This window comes from Mixophyes fleayi, chromosome 4 (genome assembly GCF_038048845.1).
Source record: "Mixophyes fleayi isolate aMixFle1 chromosome 4, aMixFle1.hap1, whole genome shotgun sequence".
Taxonomy (NCBI): Eukaryota; Metazoa; Chordata; class Amphibia; order Anura; family Limnodynastidae; genus Mixophyes; species Mixophyes fleayi.
In genome coordinates this window covers 247,038,367-247,058,981 of record NC_134405.1, presented here as the reverse complement: position 1 = coordinate 247,058,981, position 20,615 = coordinate 247,038,367, and the positions used below count along the sequence as shown (strand labels likewise).

The following is a 20,615-nucleotide window of genomic DNA, read 5'->3' as shown; positions in this document are numbered from 1 at the left end:
GTAAGGAGTATCAGGTTTTGCCTAGAAAGGGCATAACTAGTTGAGTCCAGAGGGTATTGAGTTAATTTATGGTGTTTAGTACCGGCCAATAGATAAGGTCTTAACCTGGGTCGGTGGAAATGAGACGATCTTCCACCTTATTGGTTTATGTTGGTTTAGCTGGCTGCCCTGCTCTTCGCCACCTACTAAAAGGTCCAAGTTTTGATAGAAATAGAAATAAAAATAAAGTAAATAAAATAAATTAAAAAATAATAATAAAAATAAAAGGTGACCTTTTTCTTCCAAACTTAAGTCGGTGTCTGTGTCTTTATTTATGGTTTGTAGGTGTGGGAATTTTAACCAAAAGGGGGGGTTGCATAGGGGGAGTAATCAACACTATGCATTTTACTGGCTATTCAGACTATATAAACAAACATTATTTGAGATTCAGTTTGGATAGGCCAATACGGGGTCAAATTTCAGTTATGTATCTGATCATTTTAATTCAGGAGAACTCCAGATGACATTAAATATCTAGTAAGTAACTTTAGCAAATGTTGTGCTGTGAATTTATTGTTTTTTTTCTGTAGCCGTCATGTCGTTTTGGAGCATTGTAGGCTTAGTAGTAAAGACATGATGACTGAACTAAAAGTACACATTAGTGCTAGCCTGGGAAAGCTGCTGTAAATATCACTCTTATCCTTTATTGGTACCAGCTTCCAGGACAGAGTAGGTATATTTAGTAATTTCACAAATGAAGCATGATGTAAAATGCAGTCTAACCCTGGCTTCCAACTACAGATTTATAAAGTGTAATTGTGTACTCATTCTCAGGATGATCCTGCTGTGACAGGCCCTCCATAAAGACCCTATTACACATGCACCGATCGGTGAGACATCATCATATCTGGCTGATACAGTGTGTCCACATGTGCGTGATCATGTCACATAATCTTAAATGAAGTTATACATCTGCATGTAATCTTTCTGGAAATAAGTATCATTGTCTCAGTGACGCGTTGTGTGTATCTAAGTGTATATACAAGGCCCTCGCCAACTCCACTGCTCCCTACATCTCCAACCTCATCTATATTCACGCTCCATCCCGCCCTCTGTGATCTGCCAACGATCGTCGCCTCTCTTCCTGGGCACTACTAATGATTTGGGGGCACTACTATGGCATAATGGTATTTGGACACACTATTATGGCATAATGTGACCTTGGGGCACTATGATGTGGCATAATATGAACTGGGCGCACTACGGTGTGACATAATATGAACTTCTGCCAAAGGCAAGTATTTCATTGTTGAATTTGATGGGAGCACAAAGAAGTTGCTGTATTGTGGCCCAAAATTCCTCTTGTCGGCCCTGCCTGTGATTCAAGGGGGTAGACGTCTCCAGGTAAATAATCTAAATGTTTCCTATCTGTTTTTCCTCAAATTGATGGATCACAACCATTTATTTCTCACCCACCTCCAATATCCCCCTTAATTAATATACTGTGTTACTTGTAACATAGTAACATAGTTGATGAGGTTGAAAAAAGACACCAGTCCATCAAGTTCAACCTATTTTGGATCTCCTGCGATCCTGCACTTATATTTGAAATTAATCCAGAGTAAGCAACCGACAATCTGTTTCAATTGTGAAAATCCCCCCAGACTCAATATTGCAGTCCTATTTTTACCCTATATCCACTACTATCCTTCATTTTAAATTAACGGTCGTATCCCAGGATACACCTTTCCGCTAAAAATTTGTCTAACCCTTTCTTAAACATATCTATTGAATCTGCCATCACAACCTTCCCTGGCAATAAATTCCATATCTTGACTGCCCTTACTGTAAAGAACCCCTTCCTTTGCTGGTTGTGAAATTTCCTCTCCTCTAACCTTAGGGGATGACCACGTGTCCTGTGTATGGTAAAAAGTTCACATGAAAGCTCTCTGTATTGACCCCTAATGTATTTGTACATAGTAATCATATCTCCCCTTAGACGCCTCTTTTCTAAAGTAAACATGCCTAAACTGGCTAACCTTTCCTCATAACTTAATGACTCCATACCCTTTATCAATTTTGTCGCCCTTCTCTGAACCCTTTCTAGTTCCAAATTATCTTTTTTATGGAGTGGTGCCCAGAACTGTACTGTATATTCAAGATGAGGTCTTATCAACGATTTATACAGTGGCAAAATTACACTGTCTTCCCTTGCATCTATGCCCCTTTTTATGCATGCCAATACTTTGTTTGCCCTTGCAGCTGCTGCTTGACATTGAGCACTATTGCTAAGTCTACTGTCTACGAGCAATCCCAAATCCTTTTCCATTCTCCTAAATTAATTCCCTTTAATTTATAGATTGTGTTCTTGTTTTTGATCCCTGAATGCATAACCTCACATTTATCTGTGTTAAACCTCATATTCCATTTGGCCGCCCAATCCTCAAGTTTATTTAAGTCCCTCTGTAGAGAAGCTACATCTTGCTCTGATTTTATTACCTTACAGAGTTTAGTGTCATCTGCAAAAATAGAAACTTTACTCTCTAAACCATCACCAAGGTCATTAATAAATATATTAAAAAGGAGTGGTCCCAGCACGGAACCTTGAGGCACTCCACTTAAGACTTTTGACCAATTAGAAAATGTTCCATTTATCACAACTCTCTGTTCCCTATTCTCTAACCAGTTTTCGATCCAAGTACAAATTTTGATTCCTAGACCCAGTTCCCTTATTTTGTAAACCAACCTCTTGTGTGGCACTATATCAAAGGCCTTTGCAAAATCTAAGTAGACCACATCTACTGTCCTGCCCTGGTCTAAGTTCCCACTAACTTCCTCGTAGAAACTAATTAGATTAGTTTGACATGACCTATCACCCACAAATCCATGTTGATTCCCATTAATAATTTTATTGCGTACCAAGTAATCCTGAATACTGTCCCTTAAAATACCTTCCAGTAGTTTCCCCACTATTGATGTCAGGCTTACAGGTCTATAATTCTCTGGTTGTGATCTCGTCCCCTTTTTAAACAACGGCACCACATCTGCTATTCGCCAATCCCTTGGTACTGAGCCTGATGAGATTGAATCTCTGAAAATTAAGAATAGCGGTCTAGCTATTTCCGAGTTACTAAAGTTACAGTTACTAAAGAAAAGTTAGTAAAATAAATATTTTTCTCTGACATTTTGCTGTTGATGGAAATACTTTTAATGCGGCCGTGTGGCTTCAAATGATCATGTTTTTCATGATATGTTTTTTTTGGATATATGTTAGAGTTTTATTTCATGTGGAATGATTCATGAAAATTCTGCCATTACTATTTAATTAAGGGAAAAGGGCTAACTATATGTGTGTAAGTACTCTGGTGTTGCTATTTTGTGGGAGATTTGAAAAAAGCAAAACATTGGTTTCCTACAGTGGTGCCTGTATAATTGGTGGTATTGCTGTAGTATAGGGTGGCGTGGTGGTGGCAATGTTGTAGTGTGTTTAGGGCTTAGTATTGTTAATAAGTAGGAGAGGGTATTGCTGTAATGTGGGGGGTGATGCTGGTTGCTGTAATGTGGGGAGTGATGCTGGTTGCTGGAATGTGGGGGTGATGCTGGTTGCTGTAATGTGGGGGTGATTGATGTAGTATGAGTGTGTGTGGGGGGTTATTTATTGCTGTAATTTGGGTACTAATAATGTATTGTCATGGTATTTATTGATGTAATTGGGGTGCTAACAATGTAATGTTGAGGGTCATTAGGAGAAATAATTCTCCCCCCCACACACACACACACTCCTACTTCATCATATTGTACAGCACCAGTGATGTGCACTGCGCCAGCATCAGTGTGCAACAATATAGTGCATGGAGCCCGCAGCAGGTGGGCCTGTGTGCTTTAAATGCCAGGGCTGATTTTTAGTCCCAGTCCGGCCCTACTGTGCAGTTTCAAACGGGCTTTAAAAACCCACCTTTTTCTAAAAGGCTACTACCTTCCCACTTAACTACCTACCTGATCTTCTGCCTCTCCCCCTTCTTCCCCCTTCCCTGATTCTGCCTCCGTTCCCCCCTTCTCTCCCTCTCACCTGTCTCTCTGTCTGTCTACCCCTCCCCTTAGATTGTATGCTGCTTTGAGCAGGGCCATCTCTCCTCCTGTTTCCACCTCTTCTAACTCTGCTCTCCAGCTACGTAGCCCTCCTCCTTGAGGATATTCTGCCCTCCGACCCCTCTCGCTTCTTTCAACACCCCTCTGTGGCTCTTCCTGTCACCCACGCCATCCCTCTTGGGCTCAGGCGTATGCGGATCTTCCCTCTCCCCCCCTGCCCCTCTCTCTAGCTGTGCTTTGAGCTTCCTGAGTTACTGTGCTTATTGTTAATTGTACCGTGCTGTCTCACCTTGTACTGTGATATTGTTTGTCCCGGTACGACGCTACGGACATCTTGTGGCGCTCTATAAATAAATATTAATAATAATAGTATATGATTATCTATTTGTACTATATAAATGTATAGCATAATCTGTGTGTAAGTGGCTGGAAGGAAACTGTACTTATTGGGCCTGATTCATTAAGAAAAGTAAAATAATGAGTAAGTTTTCTCCTGGGCAAAACCATGTTACAAAGCAAGGGGTACAAATAATTTTTTTTTATTTTGCACATAAGTTAAATATTGTCTGTTTTTTCATGTGGCACACAAATTCTTAATAGCTTTATTGTTACACTAAAATTTAAAGTTGTTCTAGGACATTTCCTACCCCAAATATAAATCTGCCATCACATTTTATATTTACATCCCCCTCCAATGCAACATGGTTTTGTCTTACTTACTTACTTTTGCTTTACTTTCCTTAATGAATCAGGCCCATTGTATACATAATTGCAAGTCCCATGTCTAGGGTATCTGCTGCGCTATATGTCTGAATAATATATAGTCATACATAAGTCTAACACAGAATTCTTTTTGAGCAAAAAGTAATTTTTGGGGTGTAAACTGCTTTTATGAGTAGCTAATTAATGAAGTATTTGCTATGCTATTAGACCCCTTGGGCCCAGTAGCATGTCCTTTTACACTGACCTTTCAGTGGAACACAGTCTATCTCTAATCAAGGTAACATATATGAGTGGAGCAGGTGTTATTTGCAGCCTTCCCCATTCAAATATTTGCGCCCAAATCTTACAACCTATATTGCCACCAGGGCCGCCAAGAGAAATTTTGGGCCCCAGTACAGTAACTTCATGGGGCTCCTCTATAGTCGACTAGAAGGGAAAACCATCTGCCGCCAAAGGGGTGTGGCTATACCATTGGAGATGTGGCTGTGTCATTGGGTGCGTGCCTAGGAGGTGAAAAGCGCAAGGCAAGGAATAATTTAATATATCATCATTAGAGGATACAATCCTTTGGTTCTTCAGGGCTTTCATAGTCTAGGGACGGAGCCCTGTAGCACTGTCATTACTGAAATGCCCAGCAGCTTTACTCACATATGCCCCCTGTGCCCAGCAGCTTTACTCACCCATGTACCTCCCCTCTACCCAGCAACATTACACACACATGCCCCCTCTGTTCAAATGCCAAGCAGCTTTATGCACACATGCCCCCTATGCCAAGCAGCTTTACACACACACATACCCCATCTGCCAAACAGCTTTACTCACACATACCCAATCTGCCCACATGTTTTACTCACACATGCCCCCCTCTGCCTAGCAGCTTTACTCACACATGCCCCCTCTCTCTGCCCAGCCACTATAGTCACACATGTCCCCTCTGCCCAGCAGCTTTAATAACACATGTCCCCCTCTGCCCAGCAGCTTTAATAACACATTCCCCCTCCCAATCACATCATACCTTCTTATTACATTTTTGTCCACTGCACAGGAACATGAAGATATCCAGTAGCCTGCCTGCACTATGTGTCATGTGACTGCAGCAGTCACATGACCTGCTGATATCACAGTGACCGGGATCTAGCCACAACCTAATGAAGATGGATGCAGCCTGTGCGGTCTCTGCGTAGACTGTCACAGTGCATAGTATGCGACTTGACAGCCTATGCAGGGACCGCATAGACTACATGCCCGACACCCCCATTTCCATAACACACAAAAAAAAACCAGCAGAGAACAAATAAAATTAGTCAAAGAAAAAAAAAAACTTGGTTGTCTGCTGTGCGGGCCCAGGCCCCCTGGCATATCCTGGGCCCGGTAATCAGTACCCCCTTCCTCTATGCACCCCTTATCACCACACAACTGAATAATAGAATGTGAAAGCTAAACAGCAGGTATAGTTGAGGATTAGGCTAGGGAATTTTCATTAAAACACTAATAAAATGGCAAGTGAAAATGCATATTAAATTCATTTAACGTTTTCATGGAGCACTGAACACTCTAGAAAATGATATGGCGGAAGCCTTAAATTAAGGCGATAAAAGCTGTCAGCGTGTAAGAGAGTGTTGGGGTCAGCATTTTTATTAAAAAAGACGAGGCACTAAAGATATGCCATCTTGTCCCATGGTTTTGTAAATGGTAGGTCCCAGAGGTGTAATATGGTGATCCACTTACAGTTGGAATCTTCTGTGCCCTTTTCCTAAACAAGAAACAGATGTGATCTTCACCTGGGAACCCTTGCTGCACACAACTATCTCACCCATAACGCTAATTAACAACACATGTTAAAAGGGAGAAAATCCAAAACAAAAATTTTATTGAGTGTAACAGGACAAAAAGGTTGGATTTTGGTTGGATGATTGGCAACATCAGCATTAAGATGAGATAATGAGGTTAAAACAAAACAACAGCAGCATGCAACTCATTTTCTACTAGGGATGCACTCCGGCCACTTTTGGTGTCTTGTGTTTTATGTTTTGGATTCGGATTTGCTTGAGGTTTTGGGTTCGGATTTGTTTTGCAAAACACTTGACCAAAGGATTTGGTTCGGATTTAAGGTTTTGGATTCGGATTTATTTTGAAAAAACATAAAAAGTGTTAAAAACAAGTTTTTTTGTTTATTTTCACTCCTACGCTATTATTAACCTCAATAACATTCAATAACAATCATTTCCACTAATTCCCAGTCTATTCTGAACACCTCACACCTCACAATATTGTTTTTAGTCCAAAACGTTTCACCGAGGTAGCTTTCTGGACTGCATAGTGCAGTGGTCCCGGTACACAATTTGGTACCGGGGCCACAATACCTCCGCCTTCAAATGGTCTGAATTTCACTGCACAGCTGCCTGCTCCTACATCCTCTGCAGGATATACAGAGTGTAGTTCGAGCGTGTCAATACCTCTTGTTTTTGACGATGACAGGTCATTTTCATTAATTTATGATTTGGCAGCAACAGTCAACGTTGTTTAATATCTGATACGCCTCTATCTGGACTGCATAGTGGAGTAGCCCCGGTACCCAATTTGGTACCGGGGCCACAATACCTCCTCCAACTTTCAAGTGTAGTGTTTATAATTTATAAAAACTACAGTAGTTATAGCACGTCAATAACTCTTGTTTTAGATGACCATGGTACAGAGCATTCATTATTGAGATCCCATCAAGTATGTGAAAGACAGACAGGGTCTAAGTGTTATTTGTTGACTTTGTTTACCCAAAAATTGTCGCTGTTGCAAATATTCGTGCAATGAAGAGTGACTTTTTCATTTAAAGGCTCAAGCTTTCAAGTGTAGTGTTTCTAACTTATAAACACTACAGTAGTTCAAGCACGTCAAAATTGTTTTTGATTATGACAGGGCATTTTACTTTTGGTTTAATTTGTTGAATTTGTTTTAATTTTGTTTTACTTTGTGCTCATGGCAAACGACTGTTGAATGGTCACATAATGGCAATAAAAGAGTTGCAAGATGGAATTGTCCTTGGGCCCTCCCACCCACCCTTATGTTGTTGAAATAGGACATGCACACTTTAACAAACCAATCATTTCAGCGACAGGGCCTACCAAACTGTGCCTGAAATGATTGGTTTGTTTGGACCCCCACAAAAAGAGCTGGCAAAGAAAATGAAGAGTTGCAAGATGGAATTGTCCTTGGGCCCTCCCACCCACCCTTTTGTTGTTGAAATAGGACATGCACACTTTAACAAACCAATCATTTCAGCGACAGGGCCTACCAAACAACTGTGGCTGAAATGATTGGTTTGTTTGGGCCCCCACACCAAAAAAGCTATTCATCTCCCCCTGTACAAAATAAACAGGCTCTACTGAGGCAAGATGTCGTTCTCATCCTAAACCTCTGATTCCTCTCCCCCTACAGTGTGTACTTTCTCCTCCTCACACATTATCAAATCGTCCCCGCTGGACTCCACAACCACAGGTCCCTCTGTACTATCTGGAGGGCAGTGCTGTACTTGATTGAGGAATTGATAATTCATTTTTATGAACATCATTTTTTCAACGTTCTGAGGAAGCAACCTCCTTCGCCGCTCACTGACCAGGTTCCCCGCTGCACTAAAAACTCTTTCCGAGTACACACTGGAGGGGGGACAACTCAGGTAAAATAGAGCCAGTTTGTACAGGGGCTTCCAAACTGCCTTTTTTTCCTGCCAGTAACAATATGGACTGTCTGACATGTCTATTTGGATGGTGTCAGCAAAATAATCCTCCATCATTTTTTCTATTGTGACAGCATCCAATGCAGCAACAGTAGCCATGTCTGCAATGGTTGGCAGGTCCTTCAGTCCGTCCCAGATGTTATCAGCATCCCTGCCAGCGGCTCTTTTAGGAAAACTGAGCTTTTTCCTCGCAGCCACAGATGTGGAAGAAAATGAGGGTGGAGCTGTTGGCATGTCACGGTCCTCTTCAGAGGACAATCTCCTGACCAGAAGGTCTTTGCACCGCTGCAGACTTGTGTCCGCCGGAAACAGAGACAAAACATACGCTTTAAACCGAGGATCGAGAACGGTGGCCAGAATGTATTCCTCGGCCTTTAAAATAGTGACCACCCGCGGATCCTGGCAAAGCGTACGAAGGGCTTCATCCACAAGAGCTACATGCTTGGTGGAATCGCAATGGTTTACCAGCTCCTCCCTCACTTTCTCCAGCTGCTTCCGCAACAGCCTGATCAGGGAAATCACCTGACTCAAGCTGGCAGTGTCGGAACTAACTTCTCGTGTGGCAAGTTCAAACGGCTGGAGAACCTTGCAGAACACGGAAATCAGTCTCCACTGCGCTTGACTCAGGCGCATCCCCACTCCTTTGCCTATGCCGTAGGTGGCGGTGTAGGCCTGAATGGCTTTTTGCTGCTCCTCCATCCTCTGCAGCATATAGAGGGTGGAGTTCCAGCGCGTCACAACCTCTTGTTTGAGGTGATGGCAGGGCAGGTTAATGCTTTTTTGATGTGCCTCGAGCCTGCAGTAGGCACTGGCAGAATGCCGAAAGTGTCCAGCAATTTTGCGGGCCACCGCAAGCATCTCCTGCACACCCCTGTCACTCTTGAGGTAATGCTGCACCACCAAATTAACGGTGTGGGCAAAACATGGGACATGCTGGAAATTGCCCATATGCAATGCCCGCACAATGTTACTGGCGTTGTCCGACACCACAAATCCCCAGGACAGTCTAAGTGGGGTAAGCCATTGCGAAATAATTTCCCTCATTTTCTCTAATAGGTTGTCAGCGTTGTGCCTCTTATTAAAGCCTGTAATACACAATGTTGCCTGCCTTGGCACGAGCAGACTTTGTGTAGATGCTGCTACTGATGCAGCTGCTGCTGTTGCTGCGGAAGGGGATGTATCTACCCAGTGGGCTGTCACAGTCATATAGTCCTTCATTTGCCCAGGACCACTTGTCCACATGTCCGTGGTTAAGTGGACAGTGGGTACAACCGCATTTTTAAGAGCACTGAGGACACTTGCTCGTACTTCTCTGTACATCTTTGGTATTGCCTGCCTAGTGAAGTGGAATCTCAACGGGATTTGGTACCGGGGACACAATACCTCCATCAACCCTCTAAATCCCACTCCACTGATGACGGAAACCGGGCGCACGTCTAACACCAACATAGCAGTTCCGGCCCAAATATACGCTTTACAATAGGGTGACTACTATCGTATTTTGTGGTCATGGCAAATGACTGTTTGACGGTCAATTGTTTTTTGAAAGACGTAACGGTCTTACGACTTCCCCTCTGGAAGGATGACCGACTAACAGCAGCAACAGCAGCAGTGGCAGTAGTAGGCGTACCGATGCAGGATTCCTCGGATGAATACCGTATAGAAGAGGACTCAGTCTGGCTGGTGACATGGCCTGCAGTTCTAAATCTGATGGAGATCGTGGAGGAAGTTGATGAAGAGGGTGTTGGTGGTGTGTATCCAACAGGACCAAGGGATTTAGGTGTCCCTGTACTGATGACCGTCCTAGGCCCAGTTCCTGAACTAACCACTGAACTATTAAGGTTATTCAGGTGATGTATAAGGGAGGATGTCCCTAGGTGGGCAAGATCCTTACCCCTGCTTATTTGAGCTTTACATAAGCTACATATGGCCATACATTGGTTGTCCGGATTTGGATAAAAATAACTCCAGACCGAAGAGGTGCATTTTTTGGTCTTCTGACCAGGCATGATGATGGGCTTTCTCATCCCATGGACATCAGCTGTTTCCCCCCCTGGTGCCTCATTTACAATAACCACATCACCATCCTCATCATCAAGTTCCTCCACAGCGCCAGGTACCTCAATAGCCTCCTCCCGGTGTACAACATTGACACCTTGATTATCCAAATCTGGATCTACACTGTGGGTGATCCTTCCAACATATGCAGAGGGTGTGCTGCAAATGCTGGATGGAGTCACCTCTTCCCGTACAGTGATGGGAAGGTCAGGCTTCACAACCACCAACACCCTTGGACTCGCCTTGGGGATTTGTGATGTCATCTGTTTAGAAGGCAGAGTTCTTTGCTGTTTTGTTGTTGTTGCTGACAGCATAACTCTCTTAAATTTTTTGTAGGGGGGGGGAGGAGGAGGAGGGCTTAGATCCTTGGGTGAAGCTGGACCACTAGTCATGAACACGGGCCAGGGCCTAAGCCGTTCCTTGCCACTACGTGTCGTAAATGGCATATTGCCAACTTTACGTTTCTCCTCAGATGATTTTAAGTTTCGCTTTTTGCTACTTTTTGAGAACTTGGGCTTTTTGGATTTTACATGCCCTGTACTAGGAGATTGGGCATCGGGCTTGCCAGACGACGTTGATGGCATTTCATCGTCTATGTCATGACTAGTGGCAGCAGCTTCAGCATTAGGAGGAAGTGGGTCTTGATCTTTCCCTACTTTATCCTCCAAATTTTTGTTTTCCATTATATGTAGCACAAGAGAGCGTACCCCTAAGCCACACACAATCGGCAAAGCCTTTAAAAATTATATGCGGCACAGGAGAGTACCACTGGACTTATACTGCTGAATCAGTGAACTTTGTAATATAGCAGTACCACTGGACTTATACTGCTGAATCAGTGAACTTTGTAATATTGCAGTACCACTGGACTAATACTGCTGAATCAGTGAACTTTGTAATATAGCAGTACCACTGGACTTATACTGCTGAATCAGTGAACTTTGTAATATAGCAGTACCACTGGACTTATACTGCAGAATCTGTGAACTTTGTAATATAGCAGTACCACTGGACTAATACTGCTGAATCAGTGAACTTTGTAATATAGCAGTACCACTGGACTTATACTGCTGAATCAGTGAACTTTGTAATATATCAGTACCACTGGAATTATACTGCTGAATCAGTGAACTTTGTAATATAGCAGTACCACTGGACTTATACTGCTGAATAAGTGAACTTTGTAATATTGCAGTACCACTGGACTTATACTGCTGAATCAGTGAACTTTGTAATATTGCAGTACCACTGGACTTATACTGCTGAATCAGTGAACTTTGTAATATAGCAGTACCACTGGACTTATACTGCTGAATCTGTGAACTTTGTAATATAGCAGTACCACTGGAATTATACTGCAGGATCAGTGAACTTTGTAATATTGCAGTACCAATGGACTTATACTGCAGGATTGTTTTTGGATATTTTTTTTTAATTTAGTTTTTTTATAATTACTTTTTTTTTTATAACTTTTTTTAAAAAACTTGGGAATAATGGGGAAATAACAATGCCCTTAGAAGGACAGAGCACAGGACACAGCACCACTGGACTGAACAGGACACAGCACAGGACACAGCAGCACCACTGAACTCAGAAGGACAGAGCACAGGACACAGCACCACTGGACTGAGCAGAACACAGCACAGCACAGAACTGAACAGCACAGCACAGCACGAGATATAGCAGGACAGAGGCCCACCTAACACAACCTCCCTCTACCCTGATCAATGCCCGAATTTATAGGATCCGAGTATTGCAAGATCCGACAGCGGGATTATGACTCAGAGCCTCGGTTTCAGTTTTGCAATTGGCGGAAATACCCGGATCTGTCTCGGATCCGGCTCGGATCGGCAACGTTCTGGTGGGCTCGGATTTCAGATATCCGAGCCCGCTCATCTCTACTTTCTACATGTGTTCAGACTGAAAATGTGTTTAAGCCATTCCTACAGTGTAATTCAGTAGTGAACAAGCACAAACTATTCCAAGTACCAGCAGTATTGTTGAACCGAACCCAGATTAGTTATATGCCAGACAAAATGATAAAAACAATAAATACTGTCACTTACACTCTTTTGGTTGTCTATAACTTCAAGGTAATCACAAAGCATAAGATGGACCCTTCTCCAACTATTTCATGTCCTTTAAGGCATGAATAAGTGCTTCATACATAAACACAAGTTTCCCAGTTCTCATGTTTTACCTGATAAGTGCAGAGTTTAATCCTAACACTTGTAACATGTTCCCCTGGTGTACTGTAACACTTGACAATTTGAGTTGCTAAAGAGGTTAGTATTTACTCACAGATGCTCTTCTGTAGTGATGCTGTACTGGAGTCTTTCATTCTCTGTCTTCTTCAAGAGACTCAGGCTGTTGTCACTCTGGGGGTCCTGGATCACATGGACTCCCAATTGCAGCTGCTCCTTTATATTGACAGATGCAGCTTTGCCTTATGCACTTGTTCCCTTGCCTTCCATCTCTGTCTCTGGCACCGGCTAGAGAGAGCAAGACGTCTGCTCTGCATGGTTTTTATCTGTATCATCCCATTAGTTTTAGTGACTGGGGCTGATGCAACATGTAGTTTCCCCGCACTCAATTGCTGGGAGGTTTTCAGGCTCCATGGGACTGCCCAGCCATATGCCTGCCCAATAACTCACAGAGCCAGAGGTACAGAGTGTACAGCAGGGCTTACATTCCATTTTATAAAGTTATCTCAGAGAAAGAGTTTATAAGTGGCCAAGACTAAGGTTATCTGCATGGAGTTCATCATTATTGCCAAAACACAATAGTAAAATGTAATTTATGTAGTGTTTATAATAAAACATTGTACATAGAATCTCATGTTCATATTGTTTTGTGTACAAGTTAGCAAAAGTCACCACATTGTAACCAAGAGCTGAACTGGACTTTTTAAGAGATAAAAATCTTTAACCAATGCCCCAGATGAGTTTTGCATTGAACTCCTGAAGTTTGGTGAGTGGACAATAAGTCTGATTTATAGCAGTCTAATCATTATCAGTCAATTTAATCAAAAAGGTGCAATGATTACTTCACAGAGAAGGATATCATAGTTGGGTTGCATGGTCTAAACATCATCACACCTGGCAAATCATGTCTGAGTTTTGGGGTGCAAAAAGCACAGGTAATGGCTACAGAATAGTGGAAGATGATATGATCAGATGAATCCTCTTTCCCTATGTTCTGGACAAGCAGAGGAGTGCGCATGTGGCATTAACCTAAAGAACTCCAAAACCCTGAGTCATTGTTTCCAATAGTGAATGGTTCTAGTAGTTCCGTAATGCCGTTGGGCGCATTTTACTGGCATGATTTAGGTTCTAACCTCTCCTCAATGGTAATAAGTGATCTCTTGTTGCAGGATCTCTTTCTTGACAGGAGAATATGCCCCTATCCAAAGAGCATGTGTGGTTGACCAATAGTTTGTTGAGCTTTACGCTGATGTTTTCCATATATCAAGGCCTTCTTAGTAATCAGATATGAACCCAATCAAGCATCTATGGAATACTCTGGAATGATGCCTTAGACAGCGTTTTCCCACCACCATCACTAAGTTTTATTTCAGTGACTTTCTTGTGGAAGAATGGTACTGCAATCAACCTGCACCTTTTCAGACACTGGTAAACATTTTATGTCTTGTTTCGTACAGGCTGCATCTGGTGGCCCAACACACTATTAAATAACTTTACATTAGTATATTTATTCATTTGTCCACTACCTGCATAAGTTGACCAAAAAAAAAGGACAAAAAAATAAAACGTGCTCATCTCTTTGTTGCCCTTAGTCAATTCATGAATCGGAATGGGAATTTTGTGCAACAATTCCACCATGGTTGTTGTAGAGTTAATGATTGTGCGATCATTTTAATAACTAACAATTTTGGCAGCCTTACATGACCCGGCTTAGATGGAAGTACATGTAGAGAAAGTCAGGAAGATTTTGGCAGAGATTCAATTATACATGAATACAGTCATTGACATAACTTAATAGTATAATTGTAAAAATTGTAAAGACAAAGAGAACATACTGTATGTCCATCTAAGAGTAGAAAGTACTTTGCACAGCTCTGAAAAATATTTGGCATTACAAAATGCTGAGATTACTGCATTTAGGAGCTACATCACTACTTACTCAATCCAAATTGATTTGTTTTGTTTCCTGTGGGTTTTTCATTATGCAATTATTTAAAGACCTTTTAAGCTAGGACATTAAGCTTATACCCAATTCCTTTCAACAATTTCCAGTATTCATTGTGATAAGCTTCCCTTCCTGTGACTAGTCCCCTCCCTCATCTCACACTCATCCTCCTCACAAGCAAAACACCTTTGTACCCCCTTCCCCCTGACAAAATGTTGCTATCGTAGCAGGGGCGGGACCAAAATGACACAATTTGCCATAACCCGCCCCCTCCCAACACGCCCCCCTCCTGGAGGACAAAATTCAATGTTGGCAGGTATGTTGTACCATGCACAGCAGGGCGAAAGGGGTATAAATCTCATCAGGGCCACCATCCCATCCACTTCACTAGGAAATGGGCGAGATCTGGGAGAAAGGTCAAAATGTTTCCTGGACATTCTGGGAAAGTAAGTATGCAATAGGCTTCTTTTCAGTTTTACAGTGTTATTTTAACAAGCGGCTGTACTGAAAAAGAAGGAGATGGGAGGACGCATGTACCCTGAGTATCGGAACTATGAGTGTCCCCGGGCTGTGGAGATGAAGCTGTATCACCACACAAAAAGTTAGTTATAGTACACAGGAATTTCTCATTTACTATCCAGTTCAAAACACAATTGAAGATAAAAAGAAAATTAAGGATACGTTTCTGTGTAGATTATGTTATGTTGAAGATATTTCTAATATAAATAACTAACAACCTAAGGGTCAAGGACATGTAATATTTTTAATAAATCAAAACTTTACAAACTCTGAAAATATACATTTGGTTTATTTACAGAGAACCATCATAGCAATTACATAAACACAATCAGTATTTTTATACATGCTATTTAAAAATATTCTTATACTGTGAAACTTAATATACAGTATTGTTAAACATAAGAAGGAATCCTCTCCAGTCACTTTTCATCCAATATTGTTGAGTCTTGAAGTTTCCTATACTTTAAAGGTAAGCGACCTGTGGCTCTACAGCTGTTGTGGAACTACAAGTCCCAGCATATAGCTGCAGGCTAACTGCAAACCCATACATGGTTAAAAGACTAATTCCACCATACCATTCTTTTTTAACAACTGCCCCTACTACTAGCTAGCAGAGCTGGTGGGCACGTGCCAGGCAGAACTGCTGTTCCCTGCTAACAAGTCAGAGGGGATGGTATTAGCATTTGCAGTTTATTAGTTTATGCAGTCCAAACAAATCCCATCTTAGAAGCCAATAGAAGTGCTGTTTGTATTTACATTGTTCCTGGACACACAGCGCTGTAGCCCCGGCAGGGGTGAGTTCTCAATGATCCACAGGCGTCATGGACATAGACTACCACAGTTCTGTAGTCAGCCATATGGTTGTTTAAAAACTAATGTTATGGCGGAATTACTCTTTAAGCCCATTTAATAGGTTTATTGTATCCTTTTGGTGTAGTAAAATTGTATACAGAATACAAACAGCACCAGAATGACAGTCAGTCAATCAATACATGCAATAAATGTATCAATAATGAAAACTGCATGGGTGAATCACAGCTTACTGGCAACAAAACCATTGGGGGGAAAAAAATATACATCTCCATTTTCAGCCAATTGCATATTCTATACACATATAAACATGCAGTATAAGCAACAGTTAATCACACCAAACACAAATAATGGCAGCCGAACCAGTCAACTATTACTGGAAACAAAATGATCAATAGTTATTCATTGGATGGACAGATAACTTCACCTCTCTATACATACTTCCTGCTATATACTACCAGTATATACTCTATTGAAACGGATTGCAAATGGGAACTTTCAACAATTATTTTCTCTGTTTCTCACTTCTTTCTTTCTCTTTCGCTCAGGAATCACGTGAAAGACAACTACTTAAATAGAAATTAGTCTCAAACATCTTTGCCTATCTCTGCTTAGTATATGTATAGGACAGGAGAGCTTTAGGAGGAGATAAGGAAAAAATATAAGGGGGAGGATGAAGCATGAGTTCTTCACCAGACACATTAATATTTTAATATTTACATTAGACAAATATTTAAATAACGTCATCTAATATAATCTCTCTGTTCTGCTTGTAGTTTGGAATAAAACAAAACAAAAATGCACCTAATCACTATTAGAAAATTTACATCGAAAAACAATGTTATATTTTTACTGCTCAAGAATTCATTCAGTTCAAATATAATATTCATGAAACAGAAAATACGTAACGTTTTTTAAAGAATTTAGTTGATTTTTTTTCAAAATGTATGTTAGAGAAAAGGCACCTATGTTGCCAGAAGTGATGTCTGCCATCAGAAGACTTAATTGAAAGAAAATTAATAAAGCTATTTACATGTGCGTAGTTAGGTACAAACTAGACTGAAATGTAAATTGAGCATAGCAGCATGGTGCCCCTTTCCTCTAAGCACCCTTAGGCACAAGCCTAGTCTATACTTGGTTATAGACCAAGTCTAGCTTATTTCTGAACCCTTTCCCTGATCATTCCATACAATAATGCATAGGTTATCACTGGTAAAATGTCCCCCGATACCAGACTGTAATCTACATGTTATATATGTGTACAATTTTACATGCTTTGTCATTTCTGTATATTTCAAATTTCCTGGCACTGTAGGTGTGCATCATATGTGGGGCCTGATTGGATTGGCCATAGCTGTGGCCAAATCAGGAGTCACATTTAATGTACTCCCCTGTGCATTTAACAGGGACATTTGTTGGAGTGATTGGTTGATATTAATGAACAACAAAACTCATCTATTAATGTCTATAGATTACATATATATTGTGACAAATTCAATTTAGATCTACAAGGTCTTATTATTATTAATATCTCAGAGAAGCTAAACAAACTGTTTTTTTATTCATTCCATTCACAGATGATAATTATTCGTTCTGTCAACGAAAATTGTTTAGTTCAATTTAAAATACACTGTTGAAAATCATTGTGATTTAAAGTAAACATAGTTATTTATCATTATATTGATAGATTTGTAATATGGTAATATTATCCGAGCACACAAAAATGAATAATGTGTATGTGTATTTTCTTTCCATGTCAAGTTATACAGTATATCATAGTAAATGTCTTCTAATTATACAGTGTATATCGTACAAAGTGCATTTTGATGAAATCCCGTATTTTAACTACTGTTAATGCTTCATCATTAGACAATTTATATTGGAAAGGTCATGAGTAGACCAGTCTGTTACATGTACTCCTCCAATACAACCACTGAAGGAATGACCCAGGCCAGTGCCGGGAAAAGTGCTTTGCTGTGCCCCATAGCAACATTTGGATAGGGGCCCGCCGTTATCGCCCTAGCCTCAAAAGAGCAGAGCGGGGTCCTCTTCTGAGCATGCTCAGAACAGACTTCTGCTCTGCTCTGCTCTGTTAAATGCAGAGTAGGTTCTTATTGGGGAGTTGAGGGCCTCGGAGGAAGGCACCCCCTGCGCACCCTGTAGTTTAGCCAGTGACACAGAAATATTTAACAAAAAAGGCCACCTGTCACAGCTTTATCTGCCTGAATCTTGGTCTACTACCTATACTGCAAAATTCTAGCCAGCTCCTATCTACAATAAAAATAGTGCATATTCTGCTTTTACATCAATTTCTATAGGGCACCACATATGCCTTATTGTAGAGAAGAATGAAGTTATCAGTCAATGAGTAAGTTTTATGATAATGTGGGAAAAGTATGTATTAATTTAAAGATTTAAAATACTCTAGCACATTATTAACCATTAAATAACCAACTAACCAAAAATATCATCATCTTTAGTATGTCCTGATATCAATATTGTTTTGATTTTAGTTTAGCAAATTACATTACATATGATATTTTACATATTATATGTATTTTAGTTGATGATTATGATTTAAGTGCATCAGTGCAAATATGACAATTTGTAGCTGTCAATGCTGGTGATACTTTACACACATCACTGCTCTTTATTTAAATAATACATGGTGTTACCATGTGCATTATGTTAGTGCATTCAGATTAGTTCAATAATCATACAATATCTTAAGAGATTCAATGCTCTTCTATGTCAACATTGCCCTTCTGGCAAATATAAGATCTGATGATTCATATATAAGATCTGAGAGTTCCAAGCTGAAAAAACAAACACTGCCTGTAGAATGCTTAGTAAATCTCTCTTGTACTGTGTGGGATAATACCATTATCCTCTTTATACCTGAGATGCTATCAGTGCGTAAGAGCTCTGTGCAATGACTCAAAGTCCTTACTAGCTCATACTGATAAATAGGTGCTACTTTTTAGATAACCTTAACTTTATTTGTTAGTAAATATTTTTACACTTTTACAGGTTTCCATGAGTCATGTGACATGGAGGGATTTGAGCTTCTCACTTTTTGTCCTTTACCAGGGTGTGTACTGCAGAGTTTCACGTACATGCTTGGTTATTGCCAAGTTGTATAATTTGTTTAACGAACAGGTCTGCTTGCTCTTCATCACAAAGGAACTTTCCATACACATCTGAGAGTTTCCCCATGAGCAACAGCTGAAACGCTTGATCCCCAACTTCAATAGCAGCTGCAAGGGCCAAGCAGAGGTATGTGGCTGCATCCTCAGCATCCTGTAAAATAAAAAGTAATTACATCAGGAACGATGTGCTAGGTGCTCTAGGAAGAAATGTCATTCGTTTTGTATTATTACGTTTCAAACAAAAAATCACTGGGGTATGATAATTTAACACAAAGCACAACCAATCAATATCATGTTCTAACTGTTATGTATTCAGATGTGTTTTCATTTTAATGCTTGCTTTGTTATTCCTTTTCTTTTTAACTTCTATTCTTCCAGCTTTTATGTATATTAAATATAACTGATGCCGCATAATTATATCGTTCCCACATATATTTTTAGACATATCCCCCAATATTTAGATTTTCATATTTAAACCATGAAGGCAAAATACAATGTTTATTGTTAAGTAAATATACCACTGCAGCACTGTTCAAAGTAGATTATTACCTACACACTGCAATACAAAACAAATAGCTAAAGCTACTCCCATACCGTTAGTGTCCTTATGGGATCTAATACAGACAAAAGAAGCCAAGAATGCTGTAATTTTAGTTACTGGAACATAACTGTATTTCTACAAAGCAAGTCTACCGAGGTGTCAGTCACTCTGTATTTGCTGTCGCAGAAAGGCACCTCTACCGTAACACGGCAACCAGCTGCAAAGTAGTGAAAGTGATCATGGTGGACGTAGTTAAGTATAAAACTTACAGGCATGTCAGGTGTATTATTGAGCTCAGTAATACACAGCCTTTGATACATATTAAAGTTAAACAGTGGCTTTACTTCACTCTTTATATAGTCTGAATTCATAATCTTTATAGCTCACCCCAGGATCAGATTTCTCAGACTCTAGGCACCTCTTAATTTGTACCACACAGAGTAAAAATCGTTATTAATATTGTTTGACAAATACTTCACCCCACAGATCATATTGATGAATTATCAAACAATTGACTTTCTTATAAAATTAAATAAAGTTGTCAACTCTAGGACAAACCCTAATTTTTAGTAGGTTCCCAAACATGGGTAGGGATTTGGTCTGGGCTCCTTCGCTTTTGCAAAATCTTGTATTCATAATTGATTTCCAATGCCAGTGAAGAAATTCCAACACAGAGTTCATCATCCTACCTCCTCACAGTGTCAGTTACCCACCCTCTAGCCTTCCTCATGATATCATGCTCTCCCCACTGACATAAAGGTGCAGATGACACCAAGGCAAAAATCCAGTTTCTCTGCCCTGTAATGTTGCCTCCGCCTTCAAAAAATTGCCCTCTTTATGTCAAAACACTTATCCATTCTTTCATTAC

At 40.6% G+C, this 20,615-nt stretch overlaps 1 protein-coding gene across 1 annotated transcript in view; it reads right to left on the bottom strand.

Annotated features, from left to right (window-relative positions):
* Nucleotides 1-15,517: 15,517 nt before the first annotated feature.
* Nucleotides 15,518-20,615, bottom strand: part of SH3TC2 (SH3 domain and tetratricopeptide repeats 2) — a 64,447-nt gene continuing 59,349 nt past the window's right edge. Inside the window, exon 17 of the mRNA XM_075209622.1 lies at nt 15,518-19,357. Coding sequence (XP_075065723.1) covers nt 19,166-19,357 — 192 coding nt within the window. The 3' untranslated portion in view covers nt 15,518-19,165. The remainder of the gene's footprint in view (nt 19,358-20,615) is intronic.